The 25,280-nt window shown below is 47.1% G+C and overlaps 1 protein-coding gene across 5 annotated transcripts in view; it reads right to left on the reverse strand.

Annotated features, from left to right (window-relative positions):
- Positions 1-25,280, reverse strand: part of ATXN7L1 (ataxin 7 like 1) — a 241,486-nt gene that overhangs the window by 154,388 nt on the left and 61,818 nt on the right. For 4 of the 5 annotated variants that reach the window (XM_081283610.1, XM_081283615.1, XM_081283614.1 and 1 more), the window contains one exon: positions 4,801-4,905. In XM_081283610.1, coding sequence (XP_081139736.1) covers positions 4,801-4,905 — 105 coding nt within the window. Of the gene's footprint in view, positions 1-4,800; positions 4,906-7,277; positions 7,335-25,280 lie in introns of all 5 variants that reach the window. The other variant, XM_081283611.1, reaches the window with a different exon arrangement.

Genomic DNA, 25,280 nt, shown 5'->3' on the forward strand with positions numbered 1-25,280 from the left:
AGTTGCTAACACAGAGCAGCTAAACCCTTGTAATTTCTTGAGTGCTGGCATGAGGGGCACATTTGTTTTTGTATCTGGTTTTGGTTCCCAGTTTCTGGACACTGAGCTTTGAGGACCTTTGCAATCTGTGGAGTTTCTGTAGATAGTGAGAAGACTGATAGCTAGGTCCCCAAAGAGGGTTTTTTAAAAAATTTTTATTTATTTTATCCATTTTAGTTGTTTTTTATTTTTATTTTATTATTTAGTTGACTTTTATTTTTTATTTATATGTGGTGCTGAGAATCAAACCCAGTGTCTCACACATTTAAGGCAAGCGCTCCACCACTGAGCCACAACCCCAGCCCAAGGGTTTTTTTTTTTTAAGTATCTTTTTTAGTTGTAGATGGACACAATACCTTTATTTTATTTATTTATTTTTATATGGAGCTGTGGCTCCAACCCAGTGCCTCACACGTGCTAGGCAAGCGCTCTACCACAGAGCCACAACCCCAGTCCCCCCACAGAGAGTTTTAAGGTGAGGCTGAAGATTGAGTTTATCACCAATGGCCAGTGTTTTAATCAATTATGGCTGTGTAATGGAACTTCCAAAAAGCCCCTTAACAACAAGAGTTCAGACAGATTTCCAGGTCGGTGAAGGCATCCACATGTTATTCGGGTAGCACCACAATTGTATGGGGACCCTTTTAGACCTTGCCTTATGTGTCTCTGGCTGTTCATTTGCATCCTTTATAATAAACCAGTAAATGAAAGGAAAATATTTCCCTGAGTTCTGTGAGTCATTGCAGAAAATTATCAAACCTGACGAGGGGTTTGTGGGAATCCCCAGCTATGGTCAACTTAGACATCAGTGGGGGTAATCTGAGACTCACTGATTGTGACTGGCATCTGCAACAGGAGGCTGTTTTGTAGGGCTGAGCCTTTAACCTGTGGCATCTGCACTAACTCTGAGTAGTTATTGTCAGAATCAAATTAAATTATAGGACACCCAGTTGGTGTTCACAGAAAATGGCTTGGCATGCAAAGCCCACATATTTGGTGTCAGAAGCATTGAGTAAGGGCTGGGGTTGTGGCTCAGCAGTAGAGCGCTCGACTCGCACGTGCAAGACCCTGGGTTCGATCCTCAGCACCATATAAAAATAAATGAATAAAGGTATTGTGTCCAACTACAACTGAAAAATAAATTAAAAAAAATAAGTGTTGAGTTAGAAACAATTTTCTTTAACTCCACAACTGACTGCCTACACACACACACACACACACACACACACCACAACACACCCCTCCATTTAGCTTGAAAGGCCAGTATACCAAGGTCTTGAATGCTGCCATGCCCCTGTGATGAACTCATTTTCTGAGTGCTGGGAGTACAGAATTGAAAAGGAATCTCCTGGTGCTGAAAGCAGAGACAGTCCACAGACAACTGCGTGGCAGAAGGTGGCAAGCGGCACAGGAGAACAGAGTTCTATGGATATCCAGAGAGAGGAGTCCCATCTCCGCTGGGGGCAGTGTGAGCAGATGCCTGAAGAGAGGGGAGGAAGTGAACTCCAGGCCTCGCACCAGTCATGTCCGGACAACCCTGCCAGGCAGGCTGACTAACCCATTCTACAGATGAGCAAACCGAGATGGAGAAGATGAGCTGACCCTTCTAAGGTCACACAGTGGGGAAGTCCTGTGAGCCTTTGTCTGACTCCAAAGCCTGCCATCTCCATTACGTCAACAAACGTCAAGTGATGTTCTATGGAGCCCTGGTGGTGGGACTGCAGGGGAGTCGGAGGAAGGCCAGGTGGGTGGGGCTTGAGCCCCGCCCCAGTTTCACTTCAAGAGCTCTGCTTTCAATATTTGTGTACAGATAGAGGCGGTGAGATGACGACGCAGCAGGCACTTCCCTCACTGTTATGAAGCTGCATGTGAAATCAGGCTCAGCACCTGCCCGGCTTTGAGGCCCCGGGGGCAAGACACTGAAATCTCCTAAGCCATAGCTTCCTCAGCTTCAATGGATACCAATTCATACCTCCTTCACAGGGCTGTTACATGCTCAAAGATATGGAAAGCACTTGGCACAGTGCCCGGCCCTGGACACAGTGGAATTCTTATTAACTTGCTGAAGAGAACAAGGGTCATCACACAAGGTGAAACAGCGGAAAAAGACAGACTGGTGGGGACTGAATGTCTGTGTCCTCCCAAATCCATACGCTGAAACCCTAACCTCCAATGTGAGGGGGGTGGACTTGGGAGGCAATTACATAATGAATGGGGTTACTGCCTGTAAGACAGGGGCCCCAGGGAGCTCTCTGGTCCCCTTTCTGCTACACGAGGATACTGTAAGCAGGTGGCCATCTGCAATTCAGACAATGGCCCTCATCAGAATCCTGACATGCTGGCACCCTGACTTCAGACGTCCAGCCTCCACAACTGCAAGCAACGGATTTCTGTTGTTTATAAGCATCCACCTCTGGCATTCTGTTAGAGCAGCCTCAACTAATCATGAAATTATAGGAGAAATTCTTAGACAAACTAAAAAATACTCCCCCGGACAAGTTGCCATGGTTCTGAGCTCTGCCGTGCATTCTCTCCCAGTCCTGATAAATATGGGTCTTGGATTATCGGTACACACACCTGGAAGAGGAGAGAGGCTTCAGTGCCTCAATTTGCTGAGCTCTGGTTATGTCCCCACTGCTGCTTGTCAGTTGGCTCAGCAAGAAACTCAATGGAGACCGGGCTTCGAGTGATGAAGTCAGCAACCCCAAAGCCCCAGACTAATTTTCTGTCACTGCTCAGAGCAGGGCGCCACAATGCCATTTGCTTTCCCATAAGCTGAGTCTTGGTTCTTGCACCAAAAGCCCCAAGGTAGAGGGAGGCATGTGTATCAGCCACACCAAATCCTAGAGCTCCTCTGCTAGCCAGATGGGGTTTTGCCCTTAGGCAGATTCTGCAGGGCAGGGGGATCCCAGGTCCCTTTTAGGGTACTTCTATCAAAGACGGCTGGCAAACTAAGTTCCCAGTGAAGGTTTTGAAGGCTTACAGTACAGCACAAGCTCCCCAGGGCCAGGATTTTCACTTATTGTGTTCACTGCTGTACCCCAGTGCCTAGAGTGGCGGCACAGTCCTGTGAATGGATGAGTGCACGGTGACCATGTTCGGGATGAGCTCCTGGCTGCATCGTTATGAGGTGCAAAGAGGCAATGGAGCATGGAGCTCACAGGTCATTCACGGAGCACTGGTGGCACTTCTGATCACTGCTCTGCTTTTGATACCCCACCTGTCACTTCAGCTGGAGGCACCACCACGGGGCCTCTGACGGTTCCCCTTCGGAAATGTTTGACCCTGTCTCTCTTCCAGGAGGAAGACAGGGCCATTTGCCACAGAACACTGAGCAAGAAGGTCAGCTCATGCCCAGAACATGCCTGCTCTTTTCACACTCACACTGCCAGGAATGAAAATGTTGGAGATGGGTACGTCCACAGGAGTTACCTCCTCATGGAAGAGACAAGGAAACCAAAGTCCGGAGACATTAACCAAGTAACCAAGGACAGAGTTGGACTCTGCCTCTCACTGGAGCTCTTTGCACAGCACTTTCTAGGGCCCTGTCTCTGCTTTGTACTGTCAGTCTTGCCCCTTGAGCTGGGTTCTCTTTCTGCATGTTACAAGCACAAAATACACCTACAATATATACACAGAGGCCTTGTATATACGTAGATATATATGGATCATATACACGTGTTCATAGATGATATTAGTATATACATGCTGTTCTATAGTCCCAAACACATTCAATTCTTTTATCCTTGCCTATTTATTACAGCATGGTGATAAATAAAGGGACAAGGGGAAATCAGAAATCCCCAGTGTGAGAAAGGGGAAATGTGCCATTTGCAAAAGCTCATTCAATATTATAATTGCTTTTTTTTAAAGTACAATATTGGATGTGCTTCAAAACTTTAACAATAAAGCAGAATTTACATTCATCAAAAGGGGCTCAGAAATTCATAAAACATTTGGGAAATACTGCTCTGGACTTACTGTCTATGATGGCTTTGGCTATCATCTGGGCCAGCTCCCTGTTCAAGACAGGAAACTTCCACCCAGTGAGATTCAAAAGTTTCTTGTCTAAGACAAGCTGGCCGTTCATTCATGCCTGAGGGAGTGGCCATGTGCGCTCTGTCGTTGTCCATGGCACCTGCGCTGAGTGGAGTGGGAGTGGGGGTGTGCTGCTGATCGACTGAAGGAACTTATCACACCGAGGACATTAAGATACAGAGGGAAAGCGAGTTCCCAGACACAGCTGGATTTTTTTCTTTTTTTAAAGAAAAGAGGGGATTCTTGGAAACGGATAAGTGGAACCTGAGGTTTTATATGCCATTTCCTGGGGTCAGCATTCAATGGCCCATGAACTGGGCTACCTTTGGCTCCAGCCCCCTTATGTGAGTCTGGGAAACCGCTCTCCAGTCCCCTGTTTCAAGAGGAGAAAATGTCAGGCTGCAGGAGCGTGTCCTCAAGCCACTGCTCTCCCCTCCCCTTGGTTACCTGCAGAGGTCAGCAGGTTGGGCGGATGGTTTCAGTCTAGCCTCATCTACCATGACGAGTTGCAGGTTTTCTCTCATTTTTTCCCCCATAGGACCGAGCATTTCAGCAGGAGGACTACAGATCCTAAAACAGTTACCCTGTGAGCAGAGGCAGCAGCCCCAGGAAGAGTCTACCCACAGCCTTGGGCAAAGACAGACACTGGGGGGCCCTGTGGAAGGCGACTGTGCCCGGAGTGGCGGCTGCCTGTGCCCCTGCCGGGTGCAGGAGTCCACTTACCGCAGTGCGACTGGAAAACCTGTGGCTTGACGACCTGATTACAGGCACTGCACACTACGAGATAGAAGTCATCATGTGCTGGATAATGGCCAAATAAGTGCATATCTGTGGGAAAATGAAAACAATGTTTTTTGAAAAAGCAATTAAGTCTCAGAAGGCATACAGTTTCCTCTTGGAATTTCTTCAAGGACAGTTTTTCAAACAACACAGGCAGAAAGGTAATCATCTTTACTAAAGGAAATGCAGTCTGTCACAGTGCAGCTCCCCACCTCTCAGAGAAGCATCTGCCTCAAAGAACGCCTCTTTGCACCCCTGGAAACAAGCTGAGATGACAGGTGGTCTGGTCAGCAGTGTCAGGGGCTGCCCGGTTACATGCTGGGGGATGATCCCGGTGGAAGACAGAACCCAGGTGGTAGTGAGACCCAGTGAGGCTCTTTATTTCAGGACTGTGGGGACTCCCCCAAGCCTTTTCCTATTTCAGCAGTGGTCCCTTAGGTGAGCGAGAGGGGAGAACTCAGCTGCGGCTAGCAAGAGGAGTCAACGTGTCCTCAGCAATCACCTGATTTTCCCCATCACCTGTGGGAGACACCAAGGCTAAAGGAATCCTGCGAACAAGTGACTCATTTGTTGCCATTATTATCCATTATTCATTCAGTAAATATTTAATGAGTGCCTCTGGGTGCCAGGCATCGTGCTAGGTGCCAGGGAGAACTGCTCTCCTGGAGCCTCTGATAGCAGAAGGAGAAACATCATAGACCAACGTAAGGAATTTGAACCTGATTTTAGGAAAAATGGGAAATCACTGACGGATTTTAAGGCATGATATGTGGGACATACCAACGAGACATGAATGCATACGTCCACATGAATGTTCATTGGCTATTATTCAGGATATCCAATAAGTGGAAACAATCCAACTGATTGTTGGCTACCAACTGATAATGGATGAACAAAATGCATCATATATATAAGAGAATACTACTACACATCCATAAAAAGCAATGAAGTACTGACAAGTGCTACAACGTGGATGAACCCTGAAAACGTTATGCGAAGAGAAAGGAGCCACCCTCAAAGCCATATACTGTATGCCTCCATTTATATGAAATGTTCAGAATAGGCAAATCTGCACAGATAAAAAGCAGTTATGCTGCATTGGATAGGGAGGCCTGGAGGGACTTGGGGTGAGAGATCTATTTGGTGGGATGATGAAATGTTCTAAGATTGACAGTAGTGTTTGTACAACTCTGTGGAATACACTAAAAAACTGAACTGTATATTTTAAATGTGCAAGCTGTGTGGTATACAAATTATATCTCAAAAAAGCTGTCACACACACAAAAAGGTCAGTTTTGTCTGAGGAACCCTAGTCATGTCTCCTTAGGCACTGCTGTGTGGCCACAGGGCCCTGGAGCATACCTCTGTCTGCTTTCAAGCGAGCCACTTAGGCTCTAAGAACACGGTAGCCACAACCTCACAGAGTTAATGGAAGAATTCATGACATTGTATGCACAAAGGTGTCTCGGTCACAAACCCCCTGAACTTCCTCAGGTTGAGAGTGGAAGTCTCCACTTGTGTCTTTAATGAAAACCCGAACACAGGTTCCCAGACTGTGATCTTAGGCCAGAAGAAAGAGTCGAGGTCTCAAGAAGTGGGAAGGCTCATTGACAACCCCACAAATGCTTTAATGGAGGATCCAAGGCTCTGCATTCCCTTATCAGGGCAGCCCTGATGCTTTGGGGGAAATGGAATTGGTACACTTATCACACAGCGAGGAACAGAGACCAGTTCTCTGGGAGGAGGCCAGCAAATGGGAGGGTGGGCCTGGTGGGCCTGGCTGGGGACTTCCCTACCAGTGACCTCCTCTATCTCCTCTGGTGTGGGGAGCAGATGGAGGGGGAAGAGGAGGGATAACAGGCTCCAACAAATTTCTAAGTTACGGGTCCCTCCGGGTGGGTGAGGTCTGCTATTCACTCCTCTTGGGGGCTCATCTGTCTCTGTTCGTGCCTGTGTTTACATCATCTGCCTGGGCGTTATGCAGGGGAACATTATTATCACCTGGGAGGTGGGAGAACCCTGGGAAGAGAAGCTGAGAGAGCCTGGAGCTGCGACAATGGTGAGGATGTGAGCACTGGTCCCACCAGATGCAGGACAGAGCTATGGGAGCCCCAGGGAGACAGGACCCTCGGTTTAGAGCGTCACAGCAGGAACACGTCCCCCCTGGAGCTTTAATTGCTGATAACACTCTTGCTTCACTTTTCTTTGCAGGTTATTTTTATAAAATATATTCATTTTTTAAATAACAGAAACAATCCATGCTCTTTTGAGGATACATTTGAAAAATACAGAAAAGCCAGAAGACTTTTTAAAAAATGACTGGCAACCTGTATTAACGCTTTGCATCTCATTTAGATTTAAAGTCACATTTTCTACTCAGGAACATGCAAAACCAGGAACTGGCTAGGGCTAAAACTTACTTATTTGTTCAATAGGAATTTATTGAGCTGTCTTGTATCCCTTCTGCAAGAGGTAAGCTATGAAGGAATAAAATTCATTAATTAAAAATTTAAAGAATCCACCCGAACCAAGCATTATCACAAGTTTCTTTTTTTTTCAATTTTTTTTAGTTGCAGATGGACACAATACCTTTATTTTATTTATTTATTTTTATGTGGTACTGAGGATCAAACCCAGTGCCTCATGTGTGCTAGGCAAGCGCTCTACCACTGAGCTACAACCCCAGCCCGCATTATCACAAATTTTTTAAGCATCTTTTTTTTTTTCAGTGGTGGGGATCAAACCCAGGGCCTCGTGCATGCTCGGCAAGTGCTCTACCACTGAGCTCTACCCCTAGCTTGAGCACCTACTCTTGGGCCAGAGTCTGAACCAGCTGCCAGGAGGCTGAATCCGTGAGGTATGGATTGTGTCTCTGCACTTTTGTTGTTCATGCCTGACGATCCACTGCACTTTTGTTGTTCATGCCTGACGATCCACTGGGGGCCTCTCAGGAGCCGTCTAATGTCCCATTCTTCTGTATTCGCCCAGTGATCTGCAGAGCCTACCCGCCCGCCCCCCCATCTCCTCACATGCACACACAGTTGCTGTGTCACTGAGTTCTAGGTCAAGGTTAGGCTAGTCAGAGATGTATCCACCTGGGCGTGTGTTCCCCTCAAGCCCTTTATTTGCTGGGACTTTTCGTGGTTTACCTCTAAGGCAGTTTCAACCTTGCACTTGTCTGCTTGATTCTTGCTGGGGGAACTGATCTTAGAATCTCCTCTACAGGCCGCCCAAGGTCTGGGAGCCCGGCAGATGGGGAGCAAGGTAAGGGCTCTTGGCTCCCAGAAGCCCTCCACTTCACTTGGCTGGCCGTTCAAGGTCAGCATGCTGTTTGATTTGATTAATAAGGGCTGGAGATGAAGGGGAGATGAACATGAATAGACCAGACACAATGCTGGCACTCAATATTTTCTCTCTCTTCCTTAATTTGTCCCCTAAGTAAAATGTTGAGTGCACAGCTGCGTGCTGACGTGGGCTTCCACCAGCCTGGAGGGCCACTTGCGTATTCCCCTTCCCAACTCCACATTCAGGGTTGTCATGGTGGTGGCTTGAAGTCAGCCATGGTGGGAGTATTTGCACCATGGAAATGGGCAAACACTACAACCAGGTCTTTTCTTTGGAGAGCTGGTGGTTAAATATTTACCAGTGCAACACGAAATGCAGATGGGCAAAAGTGAAGAAGAAAAGTGAAATCCCCCGAAATGCCACAAACCAGACGATAACCACTGTGGACGAGTTACCACGGGCTGGAGTTTGTGATGTGATACCCCCTTGGTTACTCTTCCTAATTAACCTATGAAGTCAACACCTCTGCTTTTCAGGCAAGAGTGTGAAGGTAAAGTCATTTGCCAGAGGTCCTGTGGCAGTGACTTGTGCGGCAGAATGAGATTACAGGGCACTGAATCTAAAGTCAGGGTTCCTTCCTCTGCAAAATGCTGTTTCTTTAATCACAGAGCAAGATCCCACTTCACAGTGAAGCAGCCAGTTTGAAAGATGCTGGGATATGAATGTTTGTTCCCTCTGAAACTCATGTTGAAATTTGATTGCCACTGTGGCTGTGTTGGAAGGTGGGCCTTTAACAGGTGATTAAAACATTAAGAAGGAGTCATGCCTTTGTTGTAGGAGTGGATTCCTTCTAGTAAAATAAGGTTGTTTTAAAGTGAGTTTGCCCTCATGCTTTCCCTCTTCCATGCATTACCACTTGCCTTTCCACTTTTACGCTGTGTTATAATGTCACAGGAGGCCCATGCCAAATATAGCTGCCTCATCTTGGACTGCCAACCTCCAGAACTGTGAGCTGAAATAAACTTCCCTTTATAAATTACTTCGTCTCAGGTATTCTGTCATAGCAACAGAAGATGGACTCAGGGATCTTCTAAAAGGGATGACTAATGGGCTATCCTAAGGCTCCTAAGACTAATGAGTGGGTAGCATATACAGAGTAGATACTCTGGATAAGGGACTAATTCATGTCCTGGGCAGGACAGCACAAGATTTCATCACAATGTACAGAATGGCATGCAACTTAACATGTATGAATTGTTTATTTCTGGAATTGTCCATTTAACATTTTTGTACTATAATTGACTCAGATAACTGAAACCATGGAAAGCAAAACCTTAGAAAAGGAGGAGTACTATATTTATAACACCAAAGTCAGCATCCACTACAAGTAGGACTTGCTACTCTTGGAGAACTGGTTGTAAGACTTTTACCAGGACACCACCGTCCGGCACTCACTCTGGTATCACTCTTCCCTGGCTATTTCCCCAGACTATAAAATGGGTGTATTACATTATATACATCATCCACCACATGGGGATGTAGACAGGCTTTTGTGAACTTACTTGCGAGTAAATCATTATATTCATATAAAATTATGGTTATGACATCAATTGTAATTAACCCAAGAGCTTATGCACAGCAGAGCCAGGTAAACATGGTGACCACTTCCTGTGTCAAATGAGCACACAGAGCTACAAGTTGTTCATAGGGGAAGTGTGGGGTGGTAAAGTAACTGGAGTTCTTTCCAACATCTGTTGACTTAATGCTTACTTGTTATGGGGTTTTTATGGAGAACAGTCACAGATCAAGCTCATGGTACGAGATCAATGCTGTTTATAAGTGTATCACCCACAGGTGATACTCTCCGTGTCCCTTTATTAAAGCAAGTAGCCTTCTGCTTCCCTGATGTAACTTCTGGTGCAGTTCTCACTTGTGGTGGAGTTGACCACACTCATGTTAGCAAGGTAGCCTGGTACACCTGGCCTGCTTCCTGACACACCTGAGGTTCCCCAAGCCTCTGTCTGGCTCTCACTGCCTCTCCCCCCCTGGACCCCACCCTCCCAGATGGCAGAGAGTGGAAGGAGGGGGAAAGAGCTCCGCAGGGATGATGTAAAAAGGCACAAAGTTTGGGACAATAGGATGGTTTTTATGAAAGTGTAGTAATAACTCTGGATTTCCTAATGTAGTCAATAAACTGTCTAAGAGTTGAGACTAAAAAAGAAATTGACAGAAAGAGAGTAGCATTTTATTCAAGAACAAAGTAAACAGCTTTCTAAGGAGAATTATTTTGCCCAGAAAAATTGTGTATGTGAACTTTCATTTATATCCAGTGTTCCCTTTTGACAAGGGGTGCACAGTTCAGGAAAGGGCAGGGTGACATCTCCAATTCACTATTTGTACAGGACTTGTTTCCAAGATGGGAAGACAGCTGGTTTTGTGGATTCATGATCAAACTAGGTACTGTGTGCTTTTGAATTTGCCCCTGGACACCTTCCAAAGCTTGAGACTTTGACGTTATGAAGCAACAACTGGAGAGAGCCTGAAAGATGAAAAACTCAAGAAAGAGTGGGGAAGGGTTGATCCCTTCCCTCTGCGAGCGGGAATCCTGAGAGAAGCCCAGAGAAGCGGAATGATGCCGACTGCGCTTTGAAGGCAGCTGAACAGCTTATCGGCAATCGATGACACCTGTGCTCGCTAGACAAAGTCCCGCAGTGGGAAGAAGAAGACAAAAAAAAAAAAAAAAAAAAAAAAACAACAACAACAAAAAAAACAGACAACCTTGGCTTTTTACTTCTTGGAAATATTAGTAAGGTCCTGGAAAATGGCCTTAGCTTTCCCCCAAAGTCTCTTCCAGGGTTGTGAAACCAACTCTGTCATTATAGGAATTAGAAAAATCTCAAGGCAGCACATGCAATAAATATTGTGCATTTTGGAAAATAATTTCATTTAATTTTAAAAGTATGCTTTCATTTTTAAAAATTGCAATTAACAAAATGGAATTGTATTTGTGTTAATTTCGTCACACCAAGGCCTTTCCAGGAAGGCAGATGTGAGCCCTGCCTAAAAAGCTCACTGGGAGACAATTGCACTCACAGATCTTCATAGGACCCAAGGATGACAACCATGTGACGATGGCCAGAGGGCTGGGTGCCACTGGACTTCCTTGGAAAACTATCAGAGAAACATGCTGTGGCTGACAGAGTGCGATTTGTGGGCTTCTACCTACATGGACTCAGATAGGTCAAGTTATTCGAAAGAACAGTCACTGAGGTTCAAGGACACCTCTGACGGACTCCAAGCAGATTCAAATCAGGACACAAAGCAGCTGGACCTAAGAGACTTTCTTTCCCCCTATCAATCTTAATATGCCCATCATACAATTTTTATTAATTTTCTTTTGCGAGTGGAATTTCTGTTTACGTTTTCATCATTTCGCCACATGAAAAGCTAGAAGGGACATACAACAATGTTTCTCCTTTGCTCTGACAGAGTGATTTTATTTGTTTCCCAACTCCCAAATCTCCTTAAATGCATAAAACAAAACAAATTAGGAGTCTTAAAACGGTAGACTTGACATCTCCCATTGCCACAGCAGAAGGTCCAACTCCCCCTCTAGAAAAATATGGCCGCTTTCTAGTTTTCAGATCTCTGAAAACCAAGGGCCTGCCTGGGCTTCAAAACAGTGAAATGTGGAAAGGGAACCCGAAACCGGGGACCAGAAAGCAAACAGAAGCAGTGGCCCTGCAGCCTCAGGAAGGATCTCCTTTGGGGCACAGGTTAGGGAGCCAAGCTCCTCTTTACAAGCCAAAGTTGCCCTCCTCTCCTTGCTGTGGCTGGGAGGCACCCTCTTGCCTGGCTGGGAGGCAGGTCCTGGGAAACAAAGGAGACAGGTGGAAGTTCCCCATAAGGCTACCCCTCTGGAGCCCCAGCCCCAACCATCCAATTCAACCACAGCCTAATGCTCCCTTTCCTCAGAAGGAGTTTTAGAGATAGGTACTCAAGGTATAGAGGCCAGGGGGCTGCACCGGGTCTCCAGGATGCTTCCCAGGCCTAGGCCTTAGCCAGCCATAGGCCAGAGTTTAGAACAAAACATTTCAAGAGATGGGCCTTAAAAATATAATGCCTGATTGCTGGGCCATAGAGCTGGCAGCACGGAGTTCAAGTCCTGGCCCTGCCACTTGGCATGATAATCCTCTGGAAGCTTGCTTCCTCATCTGGACTTGAACAACATATTTGTGAAGGAGCTGGCATATAATAAGAATGTAAAAAATAAAGCAGAACATATTATCCATGTCCTTCTTGTCTCTTGAGTTCAGCTGAGTGCCCTCTGGGAAGCTCTCCTCCCTCTGTCCCTCCTGGTGCATCTCAGCACCATGGGGGCGGCTTTCCTGAGAGCCTGGGGTATGCCTTGGTTCTCACCAGACTGGGATCTCCTGGAAGCTGGGAATCATGAGCTATCGCCCTTCATGTCTCCCTAGCCAAAGGGTCTGGCACCTGGTAGCTCCTTGACAATTAATACACTCACTAGGCCCAAGTTCCCAAGAAGTCAACTTATTTTCCACAATCCTCCATTTTCTCATCTCTCAAAGGGGGAAGCAGTAAATGACAATAAACTGCCCTAAAGTCCATGTTGTTATCTAAAGGATAAGGTCAATAATTATATCTGTTTATTCACTTTTTGAGTTCCTTGGAAGACAAGTGCGGTATGAATCTAAGAAGGAGACAAGTTCAGGTGGGCCACACTAATGAAGAAGAGACTTATTCCTGTCCCCACTACGCCAAGTGTGTGAAGGCTGGCTCCTTCCTCCACTGTTAAACACAGCTATTTCCCACTCTCAACCCCAGGACTGGCCCCTCAGAGCTGGCATTCGGGGTGGCTTCAGGTGTTCCGGATGCCATCCCTCTGGTTTCAGTTCCTATTTCCTGGCTTTGGGGCCCTTTATATCAAGGTTGCACATCATCCAGGGCCTGGAAGATCTAGACGTCTCCCACTATTCCCTCCTCCTCTCTTTCCCCATCTCACACTGGATCGGCACACAACAAGGCTCAGTCCAGGGCATACTGGTGGCAACTTGAGCCCAGCCTGGCAGAGGATATAACTGGTTGGCTGGACCGCAATGACCTTGGTAGCAAAGAGAATAATTTTGCAAAGGGTTCCCCTATTCCCATGCCTGGCTTAGGCAACGATGCCAATACTTTGTTCCTAAAAATGTTCCTGTGGATGTAAAACCAACCCTGACTTTCTCAAGCAGCTGCAGGGACACCTAGGCTTCTCCCCACCCAGCCACACGCACCTTGTCTATCATTCCAGCCAGGCTGGCTGGTAAGTCCTGCTGGCTGGTAAGTCCTGGCTTGACATCTCAGGACAGATGAGGCACATGTCAACACTTTGGCATGTTGCTGAGTCCTGGTAAGGTTTTCTGGCCAAAGCTATTCTTATAGCAAGGGTTGCTTGGGCTCAGAGATCAGTTGTGAACAGGACAGCTCAATTTCCCCCTTGTCAAGAGGGGCGCGCAGGGTCCAAGTTCAGTGTGAAGGACGAGGATGGGCACAGCATGTTCAACCAGTGACCTGTCAACAAATACTGTACAGTTCACTCTGGCTCAGGGAAGAAAGAAGCATCAGTCTATTGGGGGAAGTTCTAATCCCTTTCTCTTGGCTTTCAGGCTGAGTGGCACTTCAAGAGAAGATCAGAAGAGAGGACTAGGAATGCTTAAAAATGGTCATGAGTCATCACCAGGCTCCCTCCCCTCTCAGGTTCTCCTACCTGGTTCATTTAAATGTTTGAATATTCATTTAAACCTTTATGCTCATATTTCCTTTAACTTGAGGATGCCCGTTGAGATATGTATTTCCACAAAATCCCGAGGCTCCCTGGGCATTTTCCCTCAACTCTTCTTCCATAGGCATTGCTTTGCTTTCTTTTCTTTTGCCTTTTCCTGCCCTAGTTCTCCCTTGTCAGAGAAATTTAAGAGCTTGTCTATATGAGGCCAGTTTTTAGTTGATTCTGGGGTGACTCCTCCCACATCCATCCTGGAGCATCTCTTGGGTTCAGGTTGGGTCTCCTGGCATAGTCTGTGATGCTGTTCCTTCTCCTACTCTGCCTTCCCCAAGAAAGATCTTGATGAGATACAGGTGGGAGTCATACTGGTTTGAGAACATGGAAGTGATGATCCTCATATGATGTTTTTCCTTACATTACAAGATGGACTGTGGTCTGTTAGGGTTTGAATGTGTCACCTAAAGTTCTTGTAAGTTCCTTTCCCACTCTTTAGTTGAATGACTGGTCCAACACACAGAAGTTCTGGAAACTTAATCCCCAACCCAAGTGTTGTGAGGTGGGACCTTCTTTAAGAAGCAATTAGGTCACGAGGGCAGAGGATTAATGTTATCACAGGAGTGGGTTAGTTGTTGCAGGAGTAAGTTTCTGATAAAAGGATGAGTTCGATCCCTTCACTTCCCTCTCTCCTTCCCTCTTGTTATGGTTTGGATCTTGAATGTTCCCCAAGGGCTCATGTGTTGAAGACTAGGTCCCCAGTACAGCAATGTTCAGAGGTGGGGGCTTTTGGGAAGTGATTGAATCTTAGGTCTCCTCATCAATGGATAAATCCATTGATGGATTCTAAGCTGAATGGGCTATTGGAGGACATGGGAACTGTAGGAGGTGGGACCTAGTGAAGGGAGTGCCCTTGGGGACTGTATCTTGTCCCCAGATCCCTTTCTCTTTCTCTCATTCTCTGTCCTGAGGCAAGCAGCTTTTCTTTGCCATGCCCCTCTGCTATGATGTTCTGCATCACCTCAGGCTCAGAGCAAGGGAGCCAGGTGACCATGGACAGAAACCTCCAAGACTGTGAGCCAAAATGATTCTTTGCTCCTCTAAGTTGATTTTCACAGGTATTTTTGTTATAGTAATGAAATGTTGACCATGTGTGAGTCAACACATGGTCCTCACATGGTCAACACATGACCTCCTCACCCCTCTCCTGCATGGGCTCTGCTGCCCTTCCATCCTTCCACCATGTTATTACTGAGCAAGAAGGCCCTCCCTAGATACTCCCTCATCCTTGGACTTCCCAGCCTTCAGCACTGTGAGAAATACATTTCTTTATAAATCACGCTGTCTGTGGTATTCTGTTAGCAGAAAATGCACTAAGATATGGTCAAAGAGAAATTTCAGGCTGAACATGAAAGTGCTACTAGAACACCTTAAGTATAGGCTAAGGGGAAATCAATGGAAACATCTCCTTTCATGTCTTTTCACATAGGACAGTCCAACTTCTTACTGTGGCATCCTGACTGAGACTGGAGGATGGACTAACTGAACGTGTAAGTTCCTTTCCCGCTCTTCAGTTGAATGACTGGTCCAACAGAAAGTGTGTTAGGAGAAGATGAGTGAAGAAGAAGACGGGAAAAGGAGTATGCCCCATCCATGCAGCATAGAAAATCTCTGGGAAAAAAAAGCAAATGAACAGAACATTGGAGTGGGTCAGTCTTAAGAGGATTTACTGAGGACTATCTATCTCTCCATCCTACCATGGTTCTGGCATAGAAAGTCTTATATCACTTAAGCACTGTGGTTCTGAGGATTTAGCTTGGTCTCTGTTTTGCTGCTACAATAAATGCTACATTTCTGGGTGACAAGAGTGATATATGGCATAAATTAATAAATAAATAAATACTTCAAAACAAGGAGGGGGAAAAGAGAAGCTTAAACAGCAAGAAGTGTCAGTTGGTTTTCAATGGCTGCATTATGAGCTGCACGAGAGCAAAGACTGAGCTTCCTCTGTGTCTTCGTTTTCTCTAATGCACCACAGTTCCATCCATGCATTAGGTGCTAAGTGAAGTATGAATTGAAGTTTTCCTTGTAGGCAACTAAATCCACAGTTCTGACACTTGAATAGATCTTTTTCACTTTTTTTAAAAAAAAGTCTGCTTTTGGGTATACTAAAGAACTTGGAATCTTCCATATTGCTTCTTTCAATTCATGTGCTGAGAGGCTTGTATTCTATCCAGATGAAAACAGGAGAGTGTCCAGGGCAAAGGAGGGGTGGGGTGGTTGGTTGTTTGGGAGAGTCAGACTCATGCCATCTTGAGAACTTTCAAAGTTCTTCTAAGACTAGGGCAATTATGAAAGAAGCAGTTCTTTTTTTAAAATTTTTATTTACTTATTTATTTTTTTTAAAAAAACAGAGAGAAATTTTTTAATATTTATTTTTTAGTATTTGGCGGACACAACATCTTTGTTGGTATGTGGTGCTGAGGATTGAACCCGGGCCGCATGCATGCCAGGCGAGCACGCTACCGCTTGAGCCACATCCCCAGCCCAAGAAGCAGCAGTTCTTAACAGGTCTTCTGACACTGCTTAGAGATTTTAATTTAGAAATGGCAGCACGGCCTCAGGAGGAGCCAGACAGTATTTATCCACCACAGAGATAGATGCGACACTTGTCCCAACATAACAATTTGAGAGATTTCTTGGATGACATGTTGCAGGAACATGGTGAAAACAGAGTCCATGAAGAAGCCTTCCCATGAGTGCCTCAAGTATATAAAGGCATGAGAAGTGGCCTTCACAGTGACACTTTCAGAGAAGTGGCCTTCACAGCGACACTTCCACAGCAAGCCTCAGCTGTCAAGCTGTTGCTACCAATGCTATCCAGAACATGTGAAGGAGGCTGGTAGCCACCTGGTAAGAAAATGTGCTACCCAGAAGATCCTGCCCACCCCTACCATATTTCAGACACACGGATTTCTGCTCATTGGTGGAGTTTTATATCAGGATTCTGTCTGCAGATAGAAGGATGAAGAAAAGGTATTCTGATCAGAATCCATGAAACTGGTATCTAGGAATGATGGGCGCTCACACACAATCTTTGAGTCCCAGGTCAGTGGTGAGCTGATTTCCTAATTGAGGGTTCAGGGCAAGAGATCCTTGATGCTAAGGCACTTAGGAGTGTCTCTGAGCAGAAAGCAGAAGTTGGCTCTGGCTGTGGTTTATCCATAACTGACAAAAGAACAATAGCACTTCCCCCTCAGAGGGCCATTAGTCAGGGCCATGGAACCCCACAAGTGCCCTTCAGGATTATAATGCTCACCAGATCAAGGCTGCCAGGGCTCAGAAGTAAAAGTGCCATTTGGCTACATAGAGAGAAGTGTGTCCATTCTCAGAGGACAGTGGAAAGGGACTGCATAATGTCCCTGAATCAGAGTGCAAAGCTCTTGAGCCATTAGGACAGCCAGCCGACCGGAAGCTGTTGACAGATAACCCAAGCATTCTCCCAGGAACGGGGTGCTCACAAGGTGAGCCAGAGCCACTCCAGCTGGACCAGGCTTCTTGCCAGTACTTGTAAAGGACAGAAACGAACCTTGGCTCTAAGAACAAAAAGAGGCGCTCAAGCATCTCCTCACCTCCAGGCTCCTCAACCCCAGCTCTGATGGCGCCGGTGCTTACAGCTGCCACCTTCTGAGCAGAGGCTTGGGAAGAAAAAGCCACCATGGAGAGCAGGGGTTAAAAAAGCTGTTTTAAGGTAATGGAAAAGAAGATCGATCGGCTGGAGGAGAAAAATCACAACATCTTCAATCACAAATCAAGCATGAAACTAGTTACCTGCCAAGGAGAGAAGGGAGATTCTTAGCAGGGTTCAGGAGGCTTTGGGATCTGGCCCAATCCCTGGGACCCCAGGTTCAATACTCACCAAATCCTCCCCTGCTGTGGCCCCTCCTCTGGCCCTTCCTCCAGGCTGCTGAGATCCTACATGGGCTTCTAGAGCCTACTGCGGTGCAGCCTCCTCCAGGGAGCCCACCCCCTTTCCCTGCCTGCGCCGAGGGCTTTCATCTTGCTGCGGCTTCTCAGCAGTGGTGTTTAAAGACTGTGGTGGCTCTGTCTGTCTTTCCCACTTGTACACTAATGTTTTATTTACAGACTCAGATGTTTAACAGTCAAAAATGAAGACTGCCAGAAACACGCCCAAATGCTCAAGAGTGTCAGCAAATCAAAGCTGCCTTATGTTACCTAAGGAACCCTCCAGGAGACTCAGCTGGGCAGCTGTGGGTAAAGGAAGGAGCAACAAAAATCCCACTGGGTCTCTAGCTGACTGTGCAACACAGGGCAAGCCACAGGACCTCTCTGGACCTACTCTTCCTCTTCAGGAAAACAGCGGGCACACTTTCTCCATAAGGTTGCTGCTAGGATTAAATAAGACACTTTATGCCAGTGCCGGCATTTCACAGACACTCAATTAAATGCCCATGAAATTGAACTGAACTTCAGCCTGAAATAGCTTGGCCGAAAGCCAAAGACCCTCTGAGGAACACTATTTTATAGAAGCAGTGGAGTGTCATGCTTAGAATGCAGCTCTTGGAGTCAGACAGACTGGATGTGAATCGTGGCACCACCTCCTGGGGAAATTTCTGGGGGCCTCAGTTTCGTCATGTACAAAATGGGGATGGTAATAACAGAGCCACTGTTAGGATGAGATGGGGTAACGTGTGTCTGCTGTCTGGTGCTTGGGATGCTCTCAACAGATATGTATTAGGACCATAATTTGCATAGTGGGACTTAAAAAAAAAATAGCCCTGTTTGCCTGGAGCGAAACAGGGAGTATTGAGAATAAAGTCACTGTGTTAAAAGTCACTAGACCTTAAACTTTCAGTCATCCAAGCCACAGAGTAAGTAAATAGTAGATGAGTGTGATTACTACCTGCAGTTTGTTTGCCAAATGTAGATGCCTGGACCCTGTCCCAGATCTACAGCATCAGATTCTCTGCAGGGTAGGGTCTAGTAGGATGCATTTTTAATAAACCCTTCTAAAGGATGTGATAACCCCTAAAGTTGTCTAATCATTGTCCTGTCATGGCAGCTATTAGTCAACTGTGCATCTCTTCCCAACTCCATATTTAGCACCCTCACGTTGGAAGTTTGAAATTGGCATGGTGAGAACGTTTATACCTTGTAAACTGGAAAATATCACAATCAGAGCTTTAAAATGTTTTTTTCTCAGGGAGCCAGTATACGAGCACACCTTTTGTTCTCAACCATAATAAAGTTCTGTGCTGGAACCCAGAATGTGGTCTAGGGCAATATATTTGGATACTTGGATGGTTTAGGGTTGGTTAAAGCCTGGTTTCTGGAAAAGAAAAAAAAAGAAAAAAAAAAACCCAAAAAACCCAAACGACCTAAAATAGAATGCCAGAGATGTCCTGACATTTTAACCCTGGTGGCAAGGCTCAAGAGAAAACCTCCTTTGTGCTCTATGTCACACCCTAACACCCAGCACTGGGTGGGCCATCTGGCAAACCACAATCTCAATACTCAAGCAGAAGGGAGTAAGGGTGTGGATTCTTTGGACCAGCCCCTCAGCACCACCAGAAAAACAATCTTGTTCTTCTGAGGGCTGCCCAGTGGCCTTCATACCTCAGGAAACCAACCTATAATGTCTGAGTTCAGGGGTGGGGTGCTCTAGCTAAGTTTCAGCCCCCATTACCAGCCTGCAGTTCAGACCCTCTAACTGCCTTTCAAAAGGTCACCCATTGAGAGCCCTAAGCCCTGCAGTGGGCCCTGCTTCAGCAGATACTGCTGGGGAAAGAAACATAGACCTTTCCTTTGAATTCCTCCTCTCAGCAGTCAGGTGAGTCAAGGAGAATTCAATCCAATTTCTCAGTAAATCCTACTATGCTCTGGAAGGACACGGTCTGAAAAAATCTATTTTTGTGCTTTTATTTACTTACGGTCTGCATGCCTGGGGAGCTTTTTCATAGTGCCATCAAACTGCTTCTCGCTTAACAGGAGGAAAAAAAAAAGTCTTTTCCTGTAACACTACCAGCAACAGCCCAGCTGCACAGTCCATAGGAACTACGCTGAATGAGGACCCCTAATTCTCAGTGGCAGGAGGTTCCTTCCAGCACTCTGCACAGCAGTCTGGCTCCAGCATGTGGCTTTACCTTTCCAGGGCTGCCCAGAGCTCACTCATTTTGGTTTTCCTGGTTTAAATGCTGTTTTTGATCCAGAAACACAGCCTGTCTCTGTGGGGTTTGTGCCTGCCATTCTAGCAGCTTCACAGGGTAAATTGTGTGTGCGTGTGCGGGGGGGTGGGGGTGGGGGGAGAATGATTTGGAGCTGGGGACACTACTGTCTCAAATTTATAGAAGACCTGAATGCTCAGATGAGAAAACAAAATCCTTCAATCTATTCACTTGGAGCTGTCTGTATTGGTGAACCCAGACCATGTCCCTACCTCTGCATCAAAGCCATACATTGGGTTGCTACCCAGCCAACTTCATCTCAGACTCATAGCAGCATCAAAAGCAAGTTGCGTGCTTCACTCCCCACCCGCCACCCATGGTGGGCTGTAAAGTGGCACCTTCATTGCCATGGGTGCCATGGCCAGCACAGAGGCATGCTAGCATCCAAACCACTGGCCCCAGAGCCTTCTTTGCCTGGTTCCTTCTCAGCTTCTCTTGAGTCAAGGCTCCGCTGTGGGCCCCCATCCTGATGCCCTCATTCCATATTGGGAACAAATGGCTCGGGCCCTGGACATTATGAGAAGGCAGGGACTGAGCGGAAACCTCCATGGTTTGGCCTCTGTCACTAACCTCTTTGGGGCTCCAGAGCATTCTGGAGAATTAAGGCAGCAGATCAGGTTTGTGGTTCCATATATAACTAAGCATCAGAATCTCTCAGGAGCTTTCAAAGGACAGGTTCCTGGATTCTGGCCAGACCGACAGAATTGGAATTGAGTTCCAGGAATCTGCATTTGGGAATAAAGCTTTCCAGGTGTTTCTTTTCTTCTTTTTTGTATTTTTAGTTGTCAATGGACCTTTATTTTATTTATTTATATGCGGTGCTGAGATTTGAACTCAGGATCTCACGCACACCAGGCAAGTAAGTGCTCTACCAATGAGCCACAACCCCAGCCCCTCCAGGTGTTTCTGATGCAAATCTTCAACCCAACACTGGGCTAGACACTCCCAGAAGTCCCTCTTGTGGAAACAGTCCACTCTTTTAAATATTTTCATCCTGTGACAAACTGGGATGGGAAGAGGGAAGCACATGGTGAGAGACATCTGCTGTATTTGTTCATCCGACCAATATTGATGGGACTATAATAATGTCCCTTCTGTGATGCAGCTGAGTGGCCATTAGCTGATCACTGGAGGCAGCCAGGAGGGGACTCTTCACAGGCCAGGGACTAGGAGTTGCACCCACCCTGACCCTTGAAGGACAGGACTGCCTGCTTTGGCTGGTCAGAGGAAGAGAAATGGGCAGTCCTCAGCCGTAGTGCCTCACCTGGCTGTGCCCCTGAGCTCGGACACATGTTGCCCAACCTCCTTTTAAGGCCTGGGGGTAGATGTCCCCAGATGCAGGAAAAGCCCTTTAATATAAGCAACAGCCATACGGAGACCCACGCAAACCAAGAAAAGCAAACTCCAAGCCCCGAAGTGAATAGACGGGAAGGGCCTGCTTGCCTCCAAAAGAGACTGATTGAAGGGACTCCTGTGCCTGGCTGTCCCAGGCGCGGGCGTGTATGGGTAAAGAGACAGCATAACCCACCCTGTACCAAGATAAGATTCAGAACATGGGGTATGTCCACAGAGAAGAGGGAAGCCCTTGTTGGAGATGAATGGAAACGCCTTCCCTGCACCCCTCCTCACTCCCCCTCCCATCCCAGGGAAAATTAGCCTCTCATTCCAACTAACAAGTAAGGGGGAGAATTTCAGGGACCGTCCTACCAAACCATTTGCATGCTAGTCTGATATTGCTACAACAGTTATTCTATGTGTTAGGTGCCAGCCAGAAGCCGGTCTGTGACAGATCTTTTAGGGGGAGATTTATTGATAAAACAATATTATTGAAAACAACATCAATCACAGCAGCCAATCTTTATTGAGTATTTACTCCATGCTAGGCACTGGCTGGGTGCTTTACATGGATTGTTTCATTTAATCCTCCCAACAGCCCTGCAGGGGTGATCTTATCTCCATTTTATAGACAGAAAGTCAGGGGTTAAGCTATTTGCTTCCAGCCTCACAGTTTGGGGATGGTGGAGTCCAAGTTTGAACCCAAGTCTGCTGACTCAACTCCTAGGCCACTCTGCTTTTCCAAAGGATGGCAGCCCAGGGAAGGTGAGATAGGCGGCAAAGTGACCAGAGCTCTTAGGTTAGTTATGAATAAATACCCGTGGGGTAGCATTGACCAAATATCCTAGGACCAAGGAAATATAGAAGCATAAACTGAAGTCCCTGTCTACAACAAGCACTCATACGCTTCCCGCCATGAACGAGACAGACAGAAGAAAGCACTGAGATAATAAAGGGCTAAATTGTGCCAGACAGAGAATAGGACAGCATGAAAGGATGTGAGAATTGAGTAGAACAGGCAGAAAGGGCAAAAGGAGCTGGAGGGGGCCCTGTGCTCCAGCTGGGGTGGGAGGGCTTTCTTTATGAGGGTGGTTCACGTGGGCAGGGCCCTGAGGGCTGTGGGGGAGCGGAAAATGGGACTCCCAGGGCTCCAGCGTTTGGTAAATGTGTGTGCAGGAAGTACAGGGGGCTGGCAGCTGATAGCACTTGTGCCAACAGGGCACTGGAGATGGCTCAGTGCAGGAAAGAGGAAGTCACGGGTCCTCCCTCACTGTCCCCATCCACTCACTGTTGATTCGTTCATTCACTCTCCCACTCATTCACCCATCCAGTCAACGCTTATTTGCTGCCATTAAATATACACCAGGGACTGGGGTAATGAAGGAGGTGGTGTCAGCCCTCACAGGGCTCACAGACCATTAAGGGAGACCATCCTAGACACACATGCCCACCACATGCCATGGTGAGTGATAAATAGAGCATGTTCAAAGAGCTCATTGTGCATCAGGGACAAAGGAGGCTTCACCAGGCTGACCCCAGAGTGGGTTTTGCAGATGAGTAGAGGTTGTTTCAGGTAGCCCAGAGTAGGGCAGAGTTTCTTGTAGCAGGAACAACAAGACCAGTGAGATGCATTTGGCTTGTAAGGGTAGATGGGCATAGTGGGGAAGGAGGGAAGAAGGAAAGGAGATGGGGCCAGAGAGGGAAAGAGGCAGGATTTTACTGTGTCTGAGTATGTGAGAAACAGAACAGTGATTGGTGTTGGTTCTGGAAGCAATGCTGAGCTAGCTTGCAGGGACAAGCATGGAGGTGGGTGGCTACTGCAGGGTCTGTGAATTGACTAGGGATGTTTGACCTGTGGTAGTGGACACAGGGACAGCAAGGACAAAGGATCTTAAGAGGAAAGTGGCACTGACCACTGTGGGAAATGCTATCGCTTTCTGGCTTGGGGTACTGGAAAAGGGGAGGGTGGATGGGCACAACAGGAGGGGAGGACGGGTGGCAGAGCACTAGGGACTGAACCGTGTCCCTCCCAATCCATTTGTGGAGGCCCTAGCCCTCAAAGCAATGGTGTGAGCGGGTGGGACCTTCAGGAGGTAATGAGGACCAGGTGAGGTGAGGTCACAAAGAGTGGGGCCCTCCAACGGATTAGCACCCTTATAAGAAGGGTAAGAACATCAGATTCTCCACTGTGAGCACGGTGAGAAGACAGTGCCAGACAAGCCAGGAAGAGAGAAGGTGCTCGCTCTGCTGGCACCTGATCTTGGACTTCCAGGCTCCAGAACCGTGAGATATAACTTTCTGTCGTTTAAGCCTCCTGGTCTGTTGGATTTTGTAATAATAGCCTATGAAGACGAAGATGTCTTGGGAAGATGAATTCATTTTGCAACCTATTGAATTCGAGCAACTGATATAAAGTCCTAGAGGAAAGCTGGGGGTGGGGCTGGGACACCATGAGCGTGCATGAATTCAATGTGGCAGGAATCATCCTATGATGTGATGCCTCCCACAACAGGGTTAAGGACAAGGATTTGGGGAACACCAACAAGTCCAGGACAGAAGAGAGAAGGGGCAGTAAGGAAAGTGGGGAAGGAACGCCTGGAGAGGACAGAGGGAAAGCAGAAGATGCCAAAGAGGACAAGGGACAGAGAGCTCAAGTAAGAAGGACAAAGCAGCCAGGGCCTCTAACGGCGGGGAGCAGAAGCCGTTTTGAGGAAACGGTGGAGGGTGGAAGTTAATTGGCAGTTGCTGTTGAGGGATGTACCGCCAAGGATGAGCGAGTTGTTTCTTTCAATTTTAAACAGCAAAAAATGTGAATAAGGCTTTAGCTGCAAGAAGCCAGGAGAGTCTTCTTTTCCCTTCTGGGGTCTTTGCCTGGCCTTCCGTCAGGAAGTGCTGCAGACCAGGGTCTAGCCAGGCTTCCTGTGTGTGTGAAAAGCCATCTTGTCACCCCAGATTTGGCACTGTCCACCTTCCCACCACAAGGGCTCTTTCTTCCACTGCCCCACAATGATGCCACGGAGGGTGTAGACTACAGGCCAGACACCATGTTCCACATCAGCCAGCCTTCTGAGGAGAATGAGGGAGGCTCGGCTCAGCCAGGCCCAGGGTATGGGTGAAGAAACGAGGCCTCAGGGAACTAGTTACCTGCCTAGAGTCAGGCTGTCTGTTTCTCACATACTCAGACACAGTAAAATCCTGCCTCTTTCCCTCTCTGGCCCATCTCCTTTCCTTCTTCCCTCCTTCCCCGCTATGCCCATCTATCCTTACAAGCCAAATGCATCTCACTGGTTTTGTTCTTGCTACCTGGGACTCCGCCCTACCCTGGGCTGGAGTTGGGACCCACATATATCAAACCCCACTATGTTTCCCTGCCTCGAAAGAACCTTTCCTTTTCATGTTTTCTTGAAAGAGCCACCCATGCTGACCCTGCTGACACATACCCACATAGACACAGAACAGGCCAGCCTGTTGTAACACGTGCAGTAATGCCCATGTGTTTACTCCTCCCTCTCCACATGTCCTTAGCAATTTCCTTCTCGTACTCATTTGGGGCGTGGTCACTGGACTGCTTTGGCCAACAGAATATCACCAAATGTGACACCAATGAAATCAGCAAGTGTACTTGTGCACGGGGGTTCACCTGTTCTCTCTTGTTGCGTTAACACCTCACATGAAGAAGCCTGGGATGCTCACAGGAGAATGGAAAGACCACATGGGGTAGGGTAGGGACTAGCTGGTCCTTTCCACGCCTCTCCAGGCCAGCCAGCCTCCCACCCACAACC

This window comes from Spermophilus citellus, assembly GCF_964194105.1.
Source record: "Spermophilus citellus genome assembly, chromosome: 3".
Lineage (NCBI taxonomy): Eukaryota > Metazoa > Chordata > Mammalia > Rodentia > Sciuridae > Spermophilus > Spermophilus citellus.